At 37.1% G+C, this 18,421-nt stretch overlaps 1 protein-coding gene across 1 annotated transcript in view; it reads left to right on the top strand.

Moving 5' to 3' along the window:
- NOX5 (NADPH oxidase 5) overlaps positions 1-12,216 on the top strand; it is a 41,302-nt gene extending 29,086 nt beyond the window's left edge. The window contains exons 10-17 of the mRNA XM_023498421.2: positions 1,973-2,115; positions 3,580-3,759; positions 4,350-4,394; positions 5,637-5,761; positions 6,771-6,855; positions 9,549-9,648; positions 9,972-10,138; positions 10,676-12,216. Coding sequence (XP_023354189.2) covers positions 1,973-2,115; positions 3,580-3,759; positions 4,350-4,394; positions 5,637-5,761; positions 6,771-6,855; positions 9,549-9,648; positions 9,972-10,138; positions 10,676-10,807 — 977 coding nt within the window. The 3' untranslated portion in view covers positions 10,808-12,216. The remainder of the gene's footprint in view (positions 1-1,972; positions 2,116-3,579; positions 3,760-4,349; positions 4,395-5,636; positions 5,762-6,770; positions 6,856-9,548; positions 9,649-9,971; positions 10,139-10,675) is intronic.
- The last annotated feature ends 6,205 nt before the right edge of the window (positions 12,217-18,421 follow it).

The raw sequence follows: 18,421 nt of genomic DNA, 5'->3' as shown, positions 1-18,421 counted from the left end.
TGTTTTTTCTATTTTATTGATCTAAGTATTTAGAAAAATATATTTTCCCCTAAATACTGTTTTGGCTGCATCCTATAAGGATGCATTTTTGTTATTCTCTTTAAGAAAAAAAATTATCTTTCTGTGATTTGTTTTTTGATTCATTCATTGTTTAGAATTATATTATTTAGTTCCAAATTAATTTTTAACTTATGTTTTCATGGCTTTTTATTAACTATAATTTGTTGCATTATAGTCTGAAATGCATTTAATATTTCTTTTTTTTCTGCATTTGGTTGTAAGGTTTTTATTCCATAATACATGGTCAATTTGTGTGATGTGAGGAGTATAACTAAGAAGACACTTTTTTCTATTCCCATTAAGTTTTCTCTAGAGATAGAGTATATCTTTAAAATGTTATCATCTCATTTCTTGTTTATTTTATGGTTAAAATTGTCTATTTCTGAGAAGAGAAAATTGAGGTCTCCCACCAGTATAGTGTTTTATTGCTTTTTGATGTCATATGGTGCATTAGATTCTATTTGCCCATTCCTAATTCTTCAGTGAACTTTTGAACCTCTTTTTTCCATATGGTCAATTCTTCTTTTTAAGAAGTTCACTTCAGCGGGGTTTTGTGCCTTTTTAAAAAGCCATTTGACTTATTCTGGGATTTTGTTTTTGTTGTGAGACAATTTTAAGTTAAGTGGCTTGCCCAGGATCACACAGATAGTAAGTGTTAAGTGCTAGATCTGAACTCAGGTCCTCCTGACTCCAAGGTTGGTGTTGTATCCACTGTGCCAACTAGCTGTGCTATTCTGTTTTTAAGATGGTGTTTTCTTCAATATTTTTGTGCCTTGTTTTTTTACCAAACTCTTGACTCTATGTTCATAATTGTTTTTATCATTCTCTTTTATTTTCCTGATTTTTCCTCTATTTACTTGATTTTTAGAATCCTTTTAGAACTCTTCTAGAAATTCTTGTTAGGCTTATATCCAATTTACATTTCCTTCTTTGAGGCTTTGCTTGTAACTACTTTAATATTGTTATATTCCTCTGGGTTTTGAGTCTTGATCTTCCCTGTTACCAGATTAACTTTTTATATTAAGGTTCTTTTTATTGTTGTTGTTTGCCAGTTTCTGGACTATTTTTGGTCTTTGTGTTAAAATTGGGTTCTGCTCCCAGGATAGAGAGGGTACTGTTCTTAAGCTTCAGGTATTTTTTGCTGCTCTTTTTTAGAACTAGCTTTTGGTTTGGTGTTTCCAAAGTAGCATAATTTAGGGAGATCATAGGTATCCAAGGAGTGCCATAACTGCTCTCCTGGAGAGAAACCCAAAAAAGCGACCTTGTTCTCCTTTGGCCATCAACACTATCACTCTTCTCCATACTGGAACTCATGACTCAGGGTTCTTGCTCTCCAGAAGCTACAAGTGCTATTAGTTCTTTTGTCCCTAGGACAGCTATCTGTATGGAACTGCATGTGGGCAACAAAATAAGGTTCTGAGTTCAGTAGCAACAAAGGATTTACTGAAGTCGTTTCCAATCTATCTCTTAGTTGGAAAGTTGTCCTGTCTCTTCATTGTCTATAGGCTGAGAGTTGCTTCTGTTACCAATGTAGTCACTTCCAAGGAGCATCTTGAGTTGTGTGGTTTACCCTGAGCTCTAGGCTTGCCTGAGCATCCTGGTGAGACAGAAGTTTCCTGATGACCTCCTAAATTATCTTTGCTAGAAAATTTTTTCACCTGACTTTTTGTTGGTGCTGTTAACCCAGAATTTTGAGGAATTATGTTAGAGTTGTTTGGAGGGGAGTTTAAGAGAGAACAGCTATGCAGTTTCTCTAGGGAGGCATATTGGCTCCCTTACAAAAAGCATATTGGCTTTTTGTAAAGCACTTATCACAGTGTCTGTCACATAAAAAGTGCCTAATAAATGCTCATTTCTTCCCTATGAAATTCAATTTTATATCTCTTCCCTACTTGTCTCATCTCCTTCCCAGATACCATCTGGTTGCATGTCAGATCTCAGGGTCAATGGACAAATAGACTGTATGATTACTTCAAGGCTTCTGATCCCATCTGTTTTGGTACCAAGAGACTGACCCAGAACCTGAAGCTCAGAAAAAGTCAGAGAATGCCCCAGGTAGGTTACCAAAGAAGAAGGGAAGTTCCCCTCAAAAGCCATGGGTTCCATTCAGAGATATGCTGGAACCAGCTTTCCGGGTCAAAAAAAAAAAGTACCCATGACACACTTAAAATTTAGTCTACATTATTAAAATCTTCTCTGTTACTTAAGCTTAGACAATGAACAACAACAACAAAAAAAGTCAAGCCCTGTTTGCAGATTTCCAGGGTGTAAATGCTTTATTGAAAATTTAAGGAGTAGATTAGAGCTAACTCAGTAGACCTCTAGCCTAGGACACTAATGTAAATACTCCCCCTAAAGTCAGTTGGTAGAATTTACTGAGCAATAGAAGTCTACACGGGGCTAGAATTACATAGCTACTTACGTAATTAGCCTCCAGAAGATCCATGGGATGTTGTCTGTAATTCTAATGGTTAAAATTATAATTTTGTAAACTCTTTATATTAGTTATTTTATATTATATTATGTACTTATATTAATATATTATATAATATAGTTATATTATATTATATTATTTGAGGCTTTGCTTGTAACTGCTTTAATATTGTTATATTCCTCTGGGTTTTGAGTCTTGATGTTCCCTGTAACCAGATTAACTTTTTATATTAAGGTTCTTTTTATTGTTGTTGTTGTCTATTAGAATTATTCTCAATTAAAAGGCAAATGCTGAGGAGAAATAAGATAAATTATTCTCAGGTACTAATACCTTAGTTAAAAATCTGAGGGTATCTCCTGACAGGAGAGGAAGAAAAAAAATCATCAGGACATGGAAGGGGAGTAGTTAGAGAGTATGGAGGCCTAAGATAGTATGGCCCAGTGAAAAACACACTGGACGTGGGATCAGAGAATCTGCCTCTAGTTGTGTGTTTTAACTATGGGGAATATCATGTAGCCTCTCTGGTCTCATTTTCCTTATCTGGCAAGTGAGGTCTTTAAGGTTCCTTCCAACTCTTCTCTGTCTCTGTCTCTGTCTCTGTCTCTCTCTCTGTTTCTCTCTCTCTCTTTCTCTCTCTTTCTGTCTCTCTGTCTGTCTGTCTGTCTGTCTCTCTGGCTCTCTCTCTGTGTTTCTCTCTGTCTCTGTTTCTCTCTCTCTCTCTCTCTTTGTCTCTCTCTCTCTCTCTCTCTCTGTGTGTGTGTGTGTGTGTGTGTGTGTGTGTGTGTGTGTGTAATGTATACAATGGCTTACAACATTGCCAAATTCTATCCCTGCCTCCCCTGGGGGGTTTATAATTTTGTAATAGAAATAAGAAAGACCCATGAAATGCCATCAAGGCAATTTTTTATAAATCAGTCACATTTGAACAAATAGCATAAGATAAAACAACACCTTATGACTGAGGGTAAGGGAAAAGAAGGAATCAGAGCCAGACGTACCCAATGAGACACAGCAACTCAAAGGGGTGGCTGTCTAAGCAGGAAAACCAATCAGAACATCAAACAATTGAAAACTGTTGTTTCCAGGAAACCAAGGTCCACATCTTAAATACTCATTCTGCTAGTACAACTCAAGGAATACTGGCCTCTAACATGGAGAAAACAGTGGAACTGATGTCCTACAATCCTGAGAAACTGACCCAGAAAAAGGAGGAAGACCTTATTGATTGTGGAAAAGAGAGAGAAGAGAAGCCTCAGCCAAGAAGTGTGAGCCTGTGGGACTGGAAGGAAGCTGGAGGTGGGGGGAAGGAAACAGAGGGGTTAGGAATAGAGAGGGATCACTTTTCTTTCCCTGGTCTTGGACCCTGAGTTCTATAACCTCTAAGGTTCAGTTTGCTGTTAAACTGGCATTCTTAAAAGTCCTTAAGATATAGGATATAGTCCTTCATCCTTTTTTGGAGAAGAAGGGTTCATATAACCTTGCCCAAGGAAAAGCATGGCATGGCATCCCCCGGTGATCGTGAATGGGGGGCTGCCTATCTTGCAGAGGTAGAGGAAGAGCGGGCCATCTGCAGTGGAGATGAGTGTGTGTATAATCTTTATCACTCACGCTGCAACAAGAATCTATTTCCCTTTGTTCCTGCTGGCTTCCTGGAAGAGCATTACTGCCAAAGGGAACAGATGAAGTGCCCCATAGTAACTCTGGTGTCCAGTGTTTGGATGACCTTTAAAAAAGCTGGAAGGACTATTAGAGCCTCCTCCCAGTTCCTGCAATAGAAAAAGGGTTGTTATGGCCAAGAACAGGGAAAATACCTAATGTGGCTCTCTGAACCAGCCCAACTTTCTGTCCCTTATAGGTCTTACCTCTGTTAAATGAAAACCAACGATTATGTAACATCAAGGTAAGAGAATGCAAGAGAAGAGGGCATGGGGTAAGGGGTGGGCAAGTAGAAGTCTTTAAAGAAGTTGTGAGTCATGTGATCCTGGGAGAATCTACATTTGTCATTTGTTTTCCTCAGGATGGAGAAGACCAGAGCTATAATGGAGGCTCTGTTGGAAGGTTTATCCCTGGGTGAAGGAGCACTCAGTTGAAAATGAAAAGACTTGAATTCAAATTTTAGCCCATCTCTTATTTAACTTATGTGGTCTTGGGCAAGTAATAATCTCTCTGGGTGTCAGTTTCCTCATCCATAAAATGAAGGGCAGAGTGAAGAAAAAGTAGAAAGATAATTGTTTCTGATGTTAGCCAACAGATTCAAATTCCACTTCATTTGTGGTTTTTATGTGTTCATTTTGTGGCCTCAGTACCCTCTCTAGATTTTCACTGTCGCATCTGTGAAATGAGGAGGGTGGACTAGATGACTTCTAAGGGGCCATCCAGTGCTAACTCCATGGTTTTATGTCATTATGCCCCATTGACATAACAAATGGAAACTGTCCATTGGGCCATTCTACTAGATAATGGAATTATAGCTTGAAGGGATCTCAAACCAATTCCCTCATTTTATAGATGTGGAATCTGAGACCTAGAAAGATTGTGAATTTTCCAACTTTGCCTTGCTTGTAAATGACAGAGTTCAGATTTGAAATCAGTCTAATAATTTTTCTACTGTGCTATATATAATATTTAACTCAGAGGATCCATTTTCTAATCTCTGTTCTGCCATGCATTTTAATAGTACCTAATAAGAGCTAACTTTATATACTACATGCCAGGCACTATTATCTCATTTGATTCTCATAATAGGTAAATGCTATTTTAACCCCCATTTTACAGTTGAGAAAACTGAGGCAAACCAAGATTAAATGACTTGCTTGGGGACACGCAGCCAAGCGTCAGAGGCTGGCTTTGAACTTAGCCCTTCCTAATTCCAAGTCCAGAACCCTCTCCATTGCATGACTTAGCTACCATAGACAAAGCACTTCCTATCTCTGAATCTGTATCTGAAAAGTAAGAAGGTTGGGCAAAGTGGACTCTCCAGATGATTATCTGGCTTCTTCAAAGAGACCCCTCTTCCCCAGGAAAGGGGTGGGGGGGAGTGAGTCCCCAGAGCCTGAGCAGGGCTGCTCAGCAATCCAGAAGTTCCAATGTTTCCAAAGGCAGGAGAAGCATAAATTCTCCCCCTTCCCTCCTCTCACTCCAGTGCTACCTGGATGGTCCTTATGGGACTCCAACCCGACGGATCTTTGCTTCTGAACATGCAGTGTTGATTGGGGCTGGCATCGGCATTACTCCTTTTGCCTCTATTCTGCAGAGCATCATGTACAGGTGAGTGGGAGATCTGTACTGTTTTGCCCGTAAGACAATTCTGTGTACCAAACTGACTCTGTCTTGTAAAAACTGACTCTATTTTGAGACTTAAATTTCATTTTTCTATAAATCCCATCTGCTTATTAATCCTAGGAAATGAGTGGCATCCTGTATCACATCACAAGTCTACCTGCTCACTCTCTCCCTTTCCACTTTGAAAAATCCCTAATCTTTCCTCCTATTAGAAATCAGATTACTTACTCTTGTATCCTGGTTTATGTCAGAGTAACTTTTCCTTTAAAGCATAAAAATCTGTCTCCCCCTACATTTGGGGTCCAATGTCAAGCTGAGGAGCCTTGTCCCAATTTGTTATGCAACTGGCATGCATTACTTAATAAATCAATATGTTCAGAAGCTTGAATGTTTGTTTCCTCAGTTATATCAGATTTCACTTGTCATCCCAGCCTTGATCTGCTGAAGTCTAGAGAGAATCTTGCTCCATTCTTCTCTTCCTTCTGTTTTTTTTTTCTTATTTCAAGCCTATTCTTATCATTCCACTTTTGAAACATTGGATCACTCACAGCCAGAGAGGTCAAGCAAACTTCCTCTTTGATTAAAACATATTCAAATATCCAAAGAGTAAAAGTAGTTTTCAAGACAATTATAAAACTATCCAGAAAATAAAAGCAGCAACAAGGAAATTTTTAAGATAGCAAGGAAGTTCTCTAAGGTCTCAGGAGCTCATCACCAAAGTCCTAAAAAATCCCAGATCAAGCCACTGGAGCCAAGGTTAATTCCAATGGGCCCAGGTCTGCTCATAACTTCTTTGTTCATGACAATCACTGCTGGCATTTCGGGAGGGTAGGGGGTTAACCAAAAAAATGTTCCATCAGTATCTTGGTCCATTATACCCTCTTTCCCCTTTTTCTTTCCTTTCCTCTTCTCCCTTGTTCTTCTTTTCCTCTATTTTTCATACTCCAGCTTCCAGTCTCTCTCATTGGCCCTCTCTGATTAACTTTATACTCAGGTACCAAAAGAGAAAACAAAATTGTCCCAACTGCCATTATTCGTGGTATGAAGATGTCAAGAATGATGAGATGAAGCTGAAGAAGGTAAGTGGAGGTTTTCTGAGGGTGGAGTGGCTGGGATCACATCCTTCTCTAATTAAGTAGAACTAACTAGATCGAGAATATCCTTCACGGAGGGAGGAACAAAATGACTTTTTAACTTGCTGGAGTCCTTCATTACTTTGCCACACCCTCTCCCAAAGCCTCTCCCAACCCTGCTTCCTCCATCCTGCTTTCCCAGGGGCCCAATGTTCTCATGCTGTCCTATCTTTGGGGACCCACTCTCCCCCTCCTCTGTTCCATCCATTCATCATCTGTTCCTTTTTGTGAGAGGATCTTAATTATCTATCAGGAAGAAAGCATCTGATTAAGCTAATCAAAACAGATGGGAAAGGCTGTCATATGAAAGAAGGATCAGACTTACCCTGTATAGTTTCTGAGGGGAAAATTAGAACTGGTAGGTAAGTATGTATGATCTGGGAAGGCAGAGAGGAAGATTTAGATTATGCATAGCAATTAAAGTTGTTATACAACAAAATGAGGGACTTGGCTTTCAGAAGAATGAGTTCTCTATCATGAGAAGTATTTGAATCTTTGTCAAAGACACTGCAAAAAGGGTTCTTGCTTTGAGTAAGAGGCTCTATTAGATTTTTAAGAGTCTATGATTCTAATGCCTCCTAAAGTTTACATTCCAATAAAGGATTGTATGTCTCATTTTGAAGGCGAGATATTCTACAAACACAAAGAAATAAATTTCTAGGGGGGGAAATGTATGTAGTGCTGTGGGAGCAGAGATAGAAGGAAAGATAGTATTCCTTGGCCATTCAAATAACACTGAGTTATTTTAAAGTTATTTTAAAGCACATCCTATTTGCTTTGGTGGATGTATTGATGGGAGAAATGCTACAACTTCCATCTCCTCTTTTTGGCTTCCATTGTATTATATTTCATACTTTAACATTATTCTAAAAAAAATAATCCATAGGCTTCAAAATGGATCCACAGCACCAAAAAGGTTAAGAATTCCTGCTCTAGTTTTTCTGTTTTGCTAAAGGATTTGTTCCACATCCAACTCCTTCCATCTTTTTTTTTAAATAACTTGGACAGAGAATAGATGAGTTTCCCACATATTCTTTAGTGTAGGACTATGCCAAGGATACAGGGTATATGGCCATGGCTGTGAGCTGAGTGCAGAATGTGGCAAGTCCAGAAGGCTGGGAGTTTTGGACAAGAAGATCCTACAAACTCACTTCTCCAAAAGCAATTTAAGATGTCCTCTCTCTCTTAAGTGTCTAGGTCAGAAAGGAAATTTTCTTGAGATTCTGGCAAGACCACATGGTGACAAGTAAAGCTGCAGAGGTTGTAGTCAAAAGGCCTGGATTCAAATCCTCCTTCTGTACTTGTGTGAATTTGAATGTATCACTGATCTCTCTGGGTCTTAGGTTCCTCATGCATAAAATGAGGAGGTTCAACTCAAATGCCTTTGGAAGTCCCTCCAAGACCTGCATTGGTGACTTTTGGCTTTAGACTCAACTCTGCCATCAGCCAGCCCTGTGACCTTAGATAGATTATTTCGCTTTGGGGTCTGGTTTGTTCCTCTGTCAAATGAGGATCCAGCTACACGATTTCTGAGTTTCAGAAGCTATGACCCTTTTTGCTGTAGGCAACATGCTGACACCAAGAAAGAATAGTCACTGACAAGAGCCCATTCTATAACAATAAGAGAAATTTACAATTTAGATAGCACTTTAAGGTTTCCTGACAACTACTCAGTGGTTGCCAGGTATTATTCTCCTGATTTTAATTTAATTTAATAAACATTAATTAATAGCCTACAATATGCCATACACTGTGCTAAGCCATGAAAATACAAAAAGACAGTCCTTGCCCTTAAGGAGCTAATCTTAATTAATTATTAATCTAATAGGGGGAAACAACCAGGATTTCCACTCAGCTCTCTCTGGCACACTTTCCATTACATTACACCTGCAACAAATCAGAGAGATACATAGAGAATCAGGCTGAATTTCATAATTAAACACGACATCCAGTCTTAGTTATTCCAATAGAAAAGTCAAGAGCTAGGACATAGATGATTTGTGTTGTCTGTCTGTCATTTAATTTTCTCAATCTCACTTTCCTTATATGCCAAATGGGCAGGTTGGGTTTGATGACCTCCAAGGTCTCTTCTGACTCAGAAATATATGATTTTATGATTTGTTTTTACTTATTTGGGTTTTAGCTTTCTCACATGAAAAATAAACTAAAAAATTACAGGTAAATGAATGTAAGGGAATATTAACATCTCAGTGGAGTACTGATCTGGAGTCGGGACAACCTGAGTTTACCTCTGTCTTCAGGCACTTATCAGCTGTGTTTCATGGACAAATCACTTAACCTTCCTTCATCACAGTTGCCTCAGTTATAAAATGGGGATAAAAATAGTATCTCTCAAGATTGTTGTGAGGATAAAATGAAATAATATTTGTCAAGCACTCTGCAAACCTTGTAGTGCTAAATAAATGCTGGTAGTAGGTAATAGGTGGTGGTGGTGGTACTAGTAGTAGTAATATCACAGGTGGTTGTCATAAGAAGTGAATGTAAAAATGTGAAATAGTCCACTCAGAGCCTTATGCATAGTAAGTGCTCAGATGATCAACTTGATTGAAAGTATCTTGAAAAAGTTAATGAAAAAAGTTAATGGCATATTTACTAACTTGATGGATTAATATCACTAGGTGGATTTCATTTGGATCAACCGGGACCAGAGGTCATTTGAATGGTTTGTGAGTTTGCTGACCAAGCTTGAGATGGATCAGGTCAAAGAGGAGCCAGGAGGTAAACTGAGATGGTCAGGTAGTCTCAGGGGACTTTACAGGGAGGCCTGCAAATGAGGTGCTCCCTAATAAGCAAATTGGGAATGGTATAGGGACAGGGAAAGTCAAAGAAGGTGGGAAGGGAATTATGATCTGTTTTGGGAAAGAAATTCCCACACTTATGAAACCCTAAGTTATTTGCAAGTTTTGAATTAGAAGTTGGTTAAATAAATGAATTTCAGAGCCTTTCCATTGCTTACCTCAAATCCAAGAAGGGGTAGAACTGGATCTTGTCCTAGCTCAGTTGAATTAGCCTCTCCCCAAAACACACTCTCTTACCCCCAGGCCATTTCTTGGAGTTGCACATGTACATGACTTCAGCCCTGGGCAAGAATGACATGAAGGCCATTGGCCTACAGATGGCACTTGACCTCCTTGCCAAGAAAGAAAACAAAGACTCTATCACTGGGCTGAAGACAAGGACCCAGCCAGGGAGACCAGACTGGAACAAAGTAAGAACCTTGCGGTATCATATAATTATAATACAGTTTAAAGTAATCACACACACCAGCACTTTCATACTCATCTGTGGTTCTCCTTGCTATCTAGAAACTTACCCATGGAGCTTACCCCTCTCGCCTAGAGAAAATAGGGATGATCTTTTCCATTTCTAAAATGGGGAAACTGGGGGGCATGCATGGGGATCACAGCAAGGTTTTGGCTATAATTTAAGACAGTAGAGAGACAATGATGTGATCCCTACAAGTTTTACAGAACATGGTGGAGAAAAGGAGGTCATTCCAGTAGAAGAGTGAGGAAAAGACCCAGGAAATGAAATTATGTGCCTTGTTTGAGGGTAATAGTAACTTGGGTTAGTTTCTATCTTCAACCAAGATTTCCTATCTACTTCAATTACTTTTCTAGACCACAATTTCCTCAACTATAAAATGAGGAGGTTGAAGTAAATTATTTCTAAATTCCCTTCCTGTTCTAAATCTATGACCAATCTCCTTTGTCCCTTCCTCTTCTTTTTCCTCCTTCTGCTTCAGGTGTTCCAAAAGTTGGCTGCTGAAAACAAGGGCAAAGTCCAGGTCTTCTTCTGTGGATCTCCAGCTCTGGCCAAGGTGCTGAAGAGTCACTGTGAACTGCTCAACTTCAGATTTTTCAAAGAGAATTTCTAATCTCCTACCCTGCCAGCTCTTTCTTCCTAGGATTTGGAAAACTGCCATTTCTGGAGGTGTCATTTAATAGCGATTTATTATTATTATTGCATGTCAAAACCTATCATTCTGATCAAACTTAAGGTCACATAGACTACTTTAAAGGACAAAGATAAGAGCAGAGGTATTAATGCTCATCTCCAAAATTTATGTTGTCCTGATGGAACTGAAGAGACCAATAGCAGATGGATATCCTTTGGTGCACAATATGGGAAAAAACATATTCTTCAATGTTTGTATTCTAGAACTTCGAAGGGCTGTGATATTTGTTTCTCAATTATCTCAGGCTAAAGGCTAGCTGGGATGAGAAGATTATATATGTACATATTGGCAAAAACATTTGCAGGGAGTATCTCAGGGCAATTTTATCTTTTAAGGTAGGCTTTAGAGAGACCCTCCCCCCAAATTCCTAATGTGTGCCTAACTCAATGTCCCCCAGAGAAAAACAGATAGACAATTGGAAAGGTATTGTCAATTCACATGAAGAAACTTTCTCTACTTCTCTGTATGTTGTTTACTATCTTTTTCCTCTGCATCTTTCCATGTATGTCTTTTTCTGTCTCTCTGTCTCTCATATTTTTAGGACTGTCTTTCTCCTTTTCTCTTTCTTGATAGGGAGCATCATAATGTAGGGAAGAGTTTTGAACTTGCAGCCAGGAATACCTGGGTTTCAATGTCACTTTTGAAAATTACTGGTGATATGACTCAGGGCAAGCAGAATAATCTAAGTCTGAGTCTCTCATTATAAAACAGTAAATCTCTCTTATAGGATATTGTGAGGATCAGATGAGATATTGCAGAGAAAGCTCTTTGCAAAACCCAAAACATTATAGTCACCTCTCTTTTTCCTTTTACTGATTGGAAAACTGAGCCCTAAAAGCATGAAGTGAGAAGCCCAAGCTGACACAGCTAGTGAAATCCTGGGAATGTCCATGCCCATCAAATTCAGCGAAACTCAGAACAACACTTGAAAGATTGTCAAAAGATCAAAATCTGAAGGTTTTTTCTGGAATTCTCTTCCTTGGGATTTTCAGATATGTGAAAGAGTCCCTAGGAGAAAATTTCAACAGGAAGAGCTCTACTCACAGTATTCAACACACACATAAACACACTTTTACATTTTTTTCCTTTTTTTTTTTTTAGAGGATCTATGATTTATATGGGGTTAGAGAGTTCTCCATGAGGAAACTCCCCTACTAATGCAGTTCAGGAACTATTCTGTAACCTAGAGTCTTAGAGGGCTCCCTAGGGCCTTAGAAGTCACAAGCATGTTGTCTGTGTGATTCTGAGGTGAGATTTGAACCTAGACTCCCTTATAGCTCTCTTTATTTTATCATGCTTTCTACTCCCAGTGATATATATATATATATATATATATATATATATATATATATATATTCATGTATATACATATGTATATGTACACACACATGTATGTATATATGTATATAATTTTGTGATTTTTATGGAAGCATCAAGGATCTGTCCTAGAGCAATATGATGGTAGATTATAGGACACTAGGAATTCCTAGGCCCAGAGTCAGTAATAAAAGAGATCATTAAAATGTCCTTATGGTACTGATAAAACACTAGAGGGGTAAACTCTGGGCCTAAATAGTTGAGGACCTTCTCATCTGGAGACTAGAAGGACACCAACAAAGAAATGTAGTTCAGGAGGACAGAGTATGAGTAGAGTGAGTGGGAGGCTAATATTATAGGATCATATTAAGAAAGCAGAAAAGTATTATCCAATCCAAACTTCTCATATTGTACATGGGGAAACTGAGGTCCACAAAGGTTCTGTGACTTACCTAGGGTCACACACCAAGTAAGTGCCTAAGCTTTAGTTCTTCCTGTTTTCCAATCCAGTGCCCTATTCATTATACTACAGGGACAGACAAGAGGGGACAGACAAGATTTTCCTGTAAGAATTTTTTAATGCCATCAGTATAGTTATTGCTGTTTAGTATTTTCTTGTTATGCTATTTCTGGATGAGGAAAAAACCCACCGATAATTCATTCCTTAATACTTTAATCCCACTCCCATCTCATTCAGTCATAGATTCCCACTTAAAAGTTTAGCTGAAATAGTCCCTTCCATATTTAGCACTGGCAGCACCAGTGTCAGCTAGTGTTGGGAGGATAGAACCACAGGCAGACAGTTATCCCAAATTGGAGTGTGGATGAAGTTAGGGAAGTGATGATGCTCACTCTTCCATATTCTACTTTACCATGAGGTTCCCAGGAACACATTTCAGCAAAAAACAGAGAGCATTTGTCTTTGGGAATTTGAAGCATCTCTCTATAATGGACAGCCTATGAGGGCTTGTGAGCTTGAGTTTAGCTAAGCTGACTAACCACTAAAAATGTCTATCAGTTGTCATTTTCAACTGTATGTGCCCTGAAATTCCCTTAAATGTAATAAAACTTGTATTCCAAGATCATTTGTGTCTGCTAGACTACAATGCTACTTCCAGAAGAGAAGGGACAATGTGTGAATTAAAGATGCCAGAATTATGATGAAGTTTTTCTGATAGATATCCATCTGCCTTTCTTGCCTTCTTATTAGAGTTCATTTAAAAATGACAATAATGTCCAGTGGATGATACATGGGAATCTTCTCTTCTGGAAGCAGTCTTCCCTTTTTGTCCCACCATCTGATGGGATTTTATTTGCTGAGTCACAAAATATAGGAATACTCCACTTTTTTGGTGCAGACTTAATGATCATTTCATTGACATAGGGGATTCTCAGTATAGAATTATTTATTAATCTAATTATTAATTATTCCTTCTAATACAGACTGAAAAATTTCTTTGTAGCTCATAGAGTTAGAGAGTGGCTTTGAGCCCTGAGGGGTACTGTTTCAGACATATACATGTCTAGGGCCAATATATTTCAAAGGAAGGATCTGAATGCAGGATATGGTGACTCTGAGACTATTATATCATAATGCTTCTCTAAATCCACCTAACGTTGATGATCGCTCATTTAAAAAAGAAGAAAACAGAATTTTTGGTAAAACAACATTGTGAGGGACACTTATTTCAAAGGAACTAAAAATGGCAGGTATGTTCTTGGCTGGACAAAATGGTCTTTAAAGAGACCAGAAGAACTAATAGGGAACTATGGAACACATATCACACTGGGCTGAGCTGGGCATGGCAGAGCAAGGTAGGTGCAATCATCAAAACATGTTATAAAAATTTGAGAGCAGACGTGGGCAGAGAACAGAGGCCCCAAATTGGGCTTCTAATCCATATTCTTTGGCTTCAAATCCAGGTCTTCATCTGAAATATTACTCTGTGTCTCACCAGTCCAAAGGTCTCATTTTACATATGAGGAAACAAGTCTGGAGAAGGAGAAAGACTAAGGTTACATGGGTAATAATTAGCAAAGCTGCAATGAAGATAGAAACCCCTTTCACTCAGACTTGCATACAAATGAGTTTGAGATAGAACAAAAACTAAGCAAAACAGGGTAGATTCTTGGGCTTCACTCTCGTGGCCCTCAGTCCTGCCTTTATTATGTAAATTTATCAGTACCAGACCAGCTGGCTTTGATGCTGGATTTTGGCCATTGGAAAATCTCATTATCTCTTGAAGGCAGAGATTCTTAACCTTTTTTGTGTCATGGACCCCTTTGGCAGGCTGGTGAAGCCTAAAGAATCCACCACAGAATAATTTTTTGTTGCCTGCCTACATTTGTGATTGAAGAAAATGCTAATTTTCAAATAGAGATTAGTGAAAATAAAGATGCATTTTCCCTCCATCCGAGTTCATGAATCTGGTGAAATCTATTCTTCAGTGGCAGACTTCAGTTAAAGATCTTTGCTCTAAAATAAATTTAGGGAGAATCATCACCAAATGAGGAACTGAGAACTGAGAAAAAGGGAGACTAGAACACAGTGGGGTGGGGTAGGGGAGGGGACAGTTGTGCAAAATTCCACTAAGTCTGAAGGAAAGAGCCCAACAATCAGCTGGAGTAAGTTTGGTGCCTTACAGAGTCACTTGGGGCAGAAATGTATGCCTGTGAACTGTGAATTGCTTAACATGGGAAGAGGCTTAGATGAGGCTTTGAGATCTAGCTCCCAGGGAAATCACCATCAGAAAGGAGGAAGTCAGAAAGAGGGCAGCAGTAGGAAAAAAAATGAGAGAAAAGACTAAATTACCAAACACCTCATGAAGAGAAAAACTCAAAGACCATAAATGGAAGCAAATAATAAATAGTAAAAATATTAACAGAAGAAAATATGGCCTCCAAATTTAATAGGTGAATTCATGCATCTATGAATTAATAATGAAAAACAAAAGAAAATGATCCAACACTTGATGAGACAGAGAAACTTTTGAATTTGAAGATAACCTGGAACTATTATGATCTGTTTCTGAGTGGGTTAAAAGAGAATTGAACATTTTGAGGGCAGATTGTGTGACCTACACAGCAAAAATAATGGACAGAATGGAAATCTTAAATCTGTAATAGCCAATTCCAGTGAAAAAAACTCGTGCGTGCGCGCGCGCACGAGAGAGAGAGAGAGAGAGAGAGAGAGAGAGAGAGAGAGAGAGAGAAGAAAGGAGAAGGGAGAAAGGGAGGGAGAGAAGGAGAGAGAGAAAGAAATTGATTGCAAATGCAAATACACAGATGTGAAAAACAGTCTGTAAGAAGAGAAGCAAAACATAACATCAATAGAAAAGTTCTCTTAAATTAAAACATGCTGATGTCAAAGACAGGGTGCATAGAAACTCAAGAATTATAGATCTTTCAGAAGAACATAACAAATTAAAAAAAAAAACCCTGAAAACCATAAAACAAGAAATAATATTTTTTAAAAAACTGCCCAGAATGTCTGAACACAGAAAATGAAATATCAGTTGGAAGAAATCATAGATTGCCTCTGGAAAAACAAAAACCATAAAGCTGCAAACTCTAAGACATACAGTGGTTAAATTTAACAATTCAATTCAGAAATAAGAAGTTTTACAAACAACCAGGATCAAGACCTCAAATACAAAGGAAAAAATTCAAATAACACAGAATTATTTTGTACCCACAGAAAATCCAGGAGGGAATGAAATAATATATTCTGAAGAGTAACAGAGCTCAGAATTCAGCCTAGGTTGATTTGCCAATCTGAGATTAATGAAAATGAAATAAATGAAAAAATGAAATGAAAAATGGGCATTCAATAATAAAAAAGGTGTTTGAAACATTGTTAGAAAGAAGACCAGACCTGATGAGATTATTGATTTGTTAAATACTCCAAATAAACAGAAATATCAGAGGAATAAATGAATACACATCCAGGGAGAGCAGCAACAACAGACAGTACAATAAGAGATTTCTTTGTGAATGGTCACAAAGGGACAGGGGTGAAGGCAGAAAAGAGTATGGAGTAAGGAGGATACCCTGGAAATTCTGGTCACATGAAGGAATATAGAAAATCAAGAGAACATATAATTGGGGGGTCATGAACCAAAGAATGAGAATTTGGAATAGACAGAAAGATAAGATAGTTAATGAAAAGAATGAAAGAAAACTCAGCAAATGGGTACAAAAGAAGACATTAAAAACAATTAATGAATAAGATTTGTTGAAAAGAAGAAGTAGGAATTTACTTAATAGAAAAAAAGAGGGGGAAATATATAGATAAAATCAGGAAAAAAAGCAGGAATCAATAAACACAACCCCAAAGGGAAGGGATAACAAATGGTAGGGAATATTGGCAGTCAAGGGAAGAGAGCAATAGGAATAGGGCCACCTATAAAATAAGATTAAACAAAGGACATTGAAGAAATCATGGAGAAGTGAAATAATAATTAAAATAAAACTATTCAATACAAATAGAGGAATTTATAAATTTCTCATCCTTTCAAATATAAATGAATTAAATAATCCAGTAAAATGAAAAACAATGACAGATTGAATAAGAAAACAAAACTTTATAATTTAATTCCTATAAGAAACATTTAAAAAACAAAGACATACACAAAATAAATGTGAGGGAATAGAAAAAATTTTTTTACTGTATACTCAATGAATTAAAAAATAGAATTTTCAATAATGCCATCTCACAAAACATTCAAACTTTCAAAAAGAGAGAAATAAAGTAACCTTATTATACTGAAAGGAATCATAGACAAGAAACCAATATCAATAATAAACTTAAACTTTAAAATAAACCCCTTGAATGTCTTGGCATCCAGATTCAAAGATAATAGATTATCTGAGCCACAAGAAAATATAAATAGTAACCTAATAATGAGAGAAGACTTTAATATGCTTCTCTTCCTTCTGTATAAGTTTGACAGGAAGATAAAAAAGGAAAATATGGAACTGAATAAATTGATGGAAAGAGTTGATCTAAAAGACTTGTGATATTTTCTAAATGGAAATGCAAAATTGCAAAAAATTTTGGAACTACATTGAATTTGATCACGTATTAGGGCAGAGAGATAATGCAAACAAATATAAAAGACAGAAATAGTAAATACATCCTTTACAAACTATAAAGCAATGAAAAAAACGTAGTCATTAATTCTGGGATCACAAACAAAAGACACAGAGCCAAATGGAGACATGATAATGAAATCCTAAATAATAAATAAATCAAAAAACAAATCACAGAAACAATGTTTATATAACCAAAAAATGAGAAGATGAAACAATACACCAAAATTTCTGGGATATAGCTAAAGCACTCCTCAGGGGAAAAAAATCATATCCCTACAGATATATATTAACAAAAAAGAAAAGAGAAGATTGATGAACTGAATATGTATTTTTAAAAATTAAAAAGCCAACAAATAAACAAATTCCCCAAAAGCACAAAAGATGAAATACTAAAAATGAGATGAGAAATAGATAATTTGGAAACAAAAACACACATAGAAATGATAAATAAAACTAAAATCTGTTTCTTTAATTAATTTAATTAGTTTGATTAAAAATAAAAGGGCAGACAATCAAATTTTTAAAATAGCAAATGAGCAAAGTGAAATCACAAAAAAGCCAGAAGAAATAAAAAGAATCAGCATATATTATGTAAAAGTATATGCTAATAAAACTGAGAAAATAGAAATGGAGAAATATCTTCAAAAATATAAATTTTTCAACCTATCAGAAGACCAAATAGAGATCTTCAATGATCCAACCTCAGAGAAGGAAATAGATCTAGTTGTAAAGGAACTACTAAAGGAAAAAACAACAACCAAAAAACCAAACAACTCTAGATTCTGAAGGATTCATAGGAAAATTCTATCAAGCTTATAAAAAAAACTAATTTATATTCATACTTTACAAATTATTTTGAAAAACTGAGAAATAAAGCATCCTATCAAAAATCATTGTATGAGATAAATATAATCCTAATATAAAAACCAAGGAATGATAAAAACACAGTAGGAAAACTATTAGACAATATCATTAATGAAATATCCTTAAGGGAAGAGTAGGAGAGTTCCATGGTGCGGAAGGGTCAACAGTGTCTATACATTCATTCATGCTCCAAGGCTTTTGACTTCAAAAGTCTATATTCTTGAGAGGATTCTGGGAAGATGATAGACTAAGTCACAA

Source organism: Sarcophilus harrisii, chromosome 2 (assembly GCF_902635505.1).
Source record: "Sarcophilus harrisii chromosome 2, mSarHar1.11, whole genome shotgun sequence".
Taxonomy (NCBI): Eukaryota; Metazoa; Chordata; class Mammalia; order Dasyuromorphia; family Dasyuridae; genus Sarcophilus; species Sarcophilus harrisii.
Note: the sequence above shows the minus strand (reverse complement) of the source record. Positions and strands in the feature narration are given on the sequence as shown.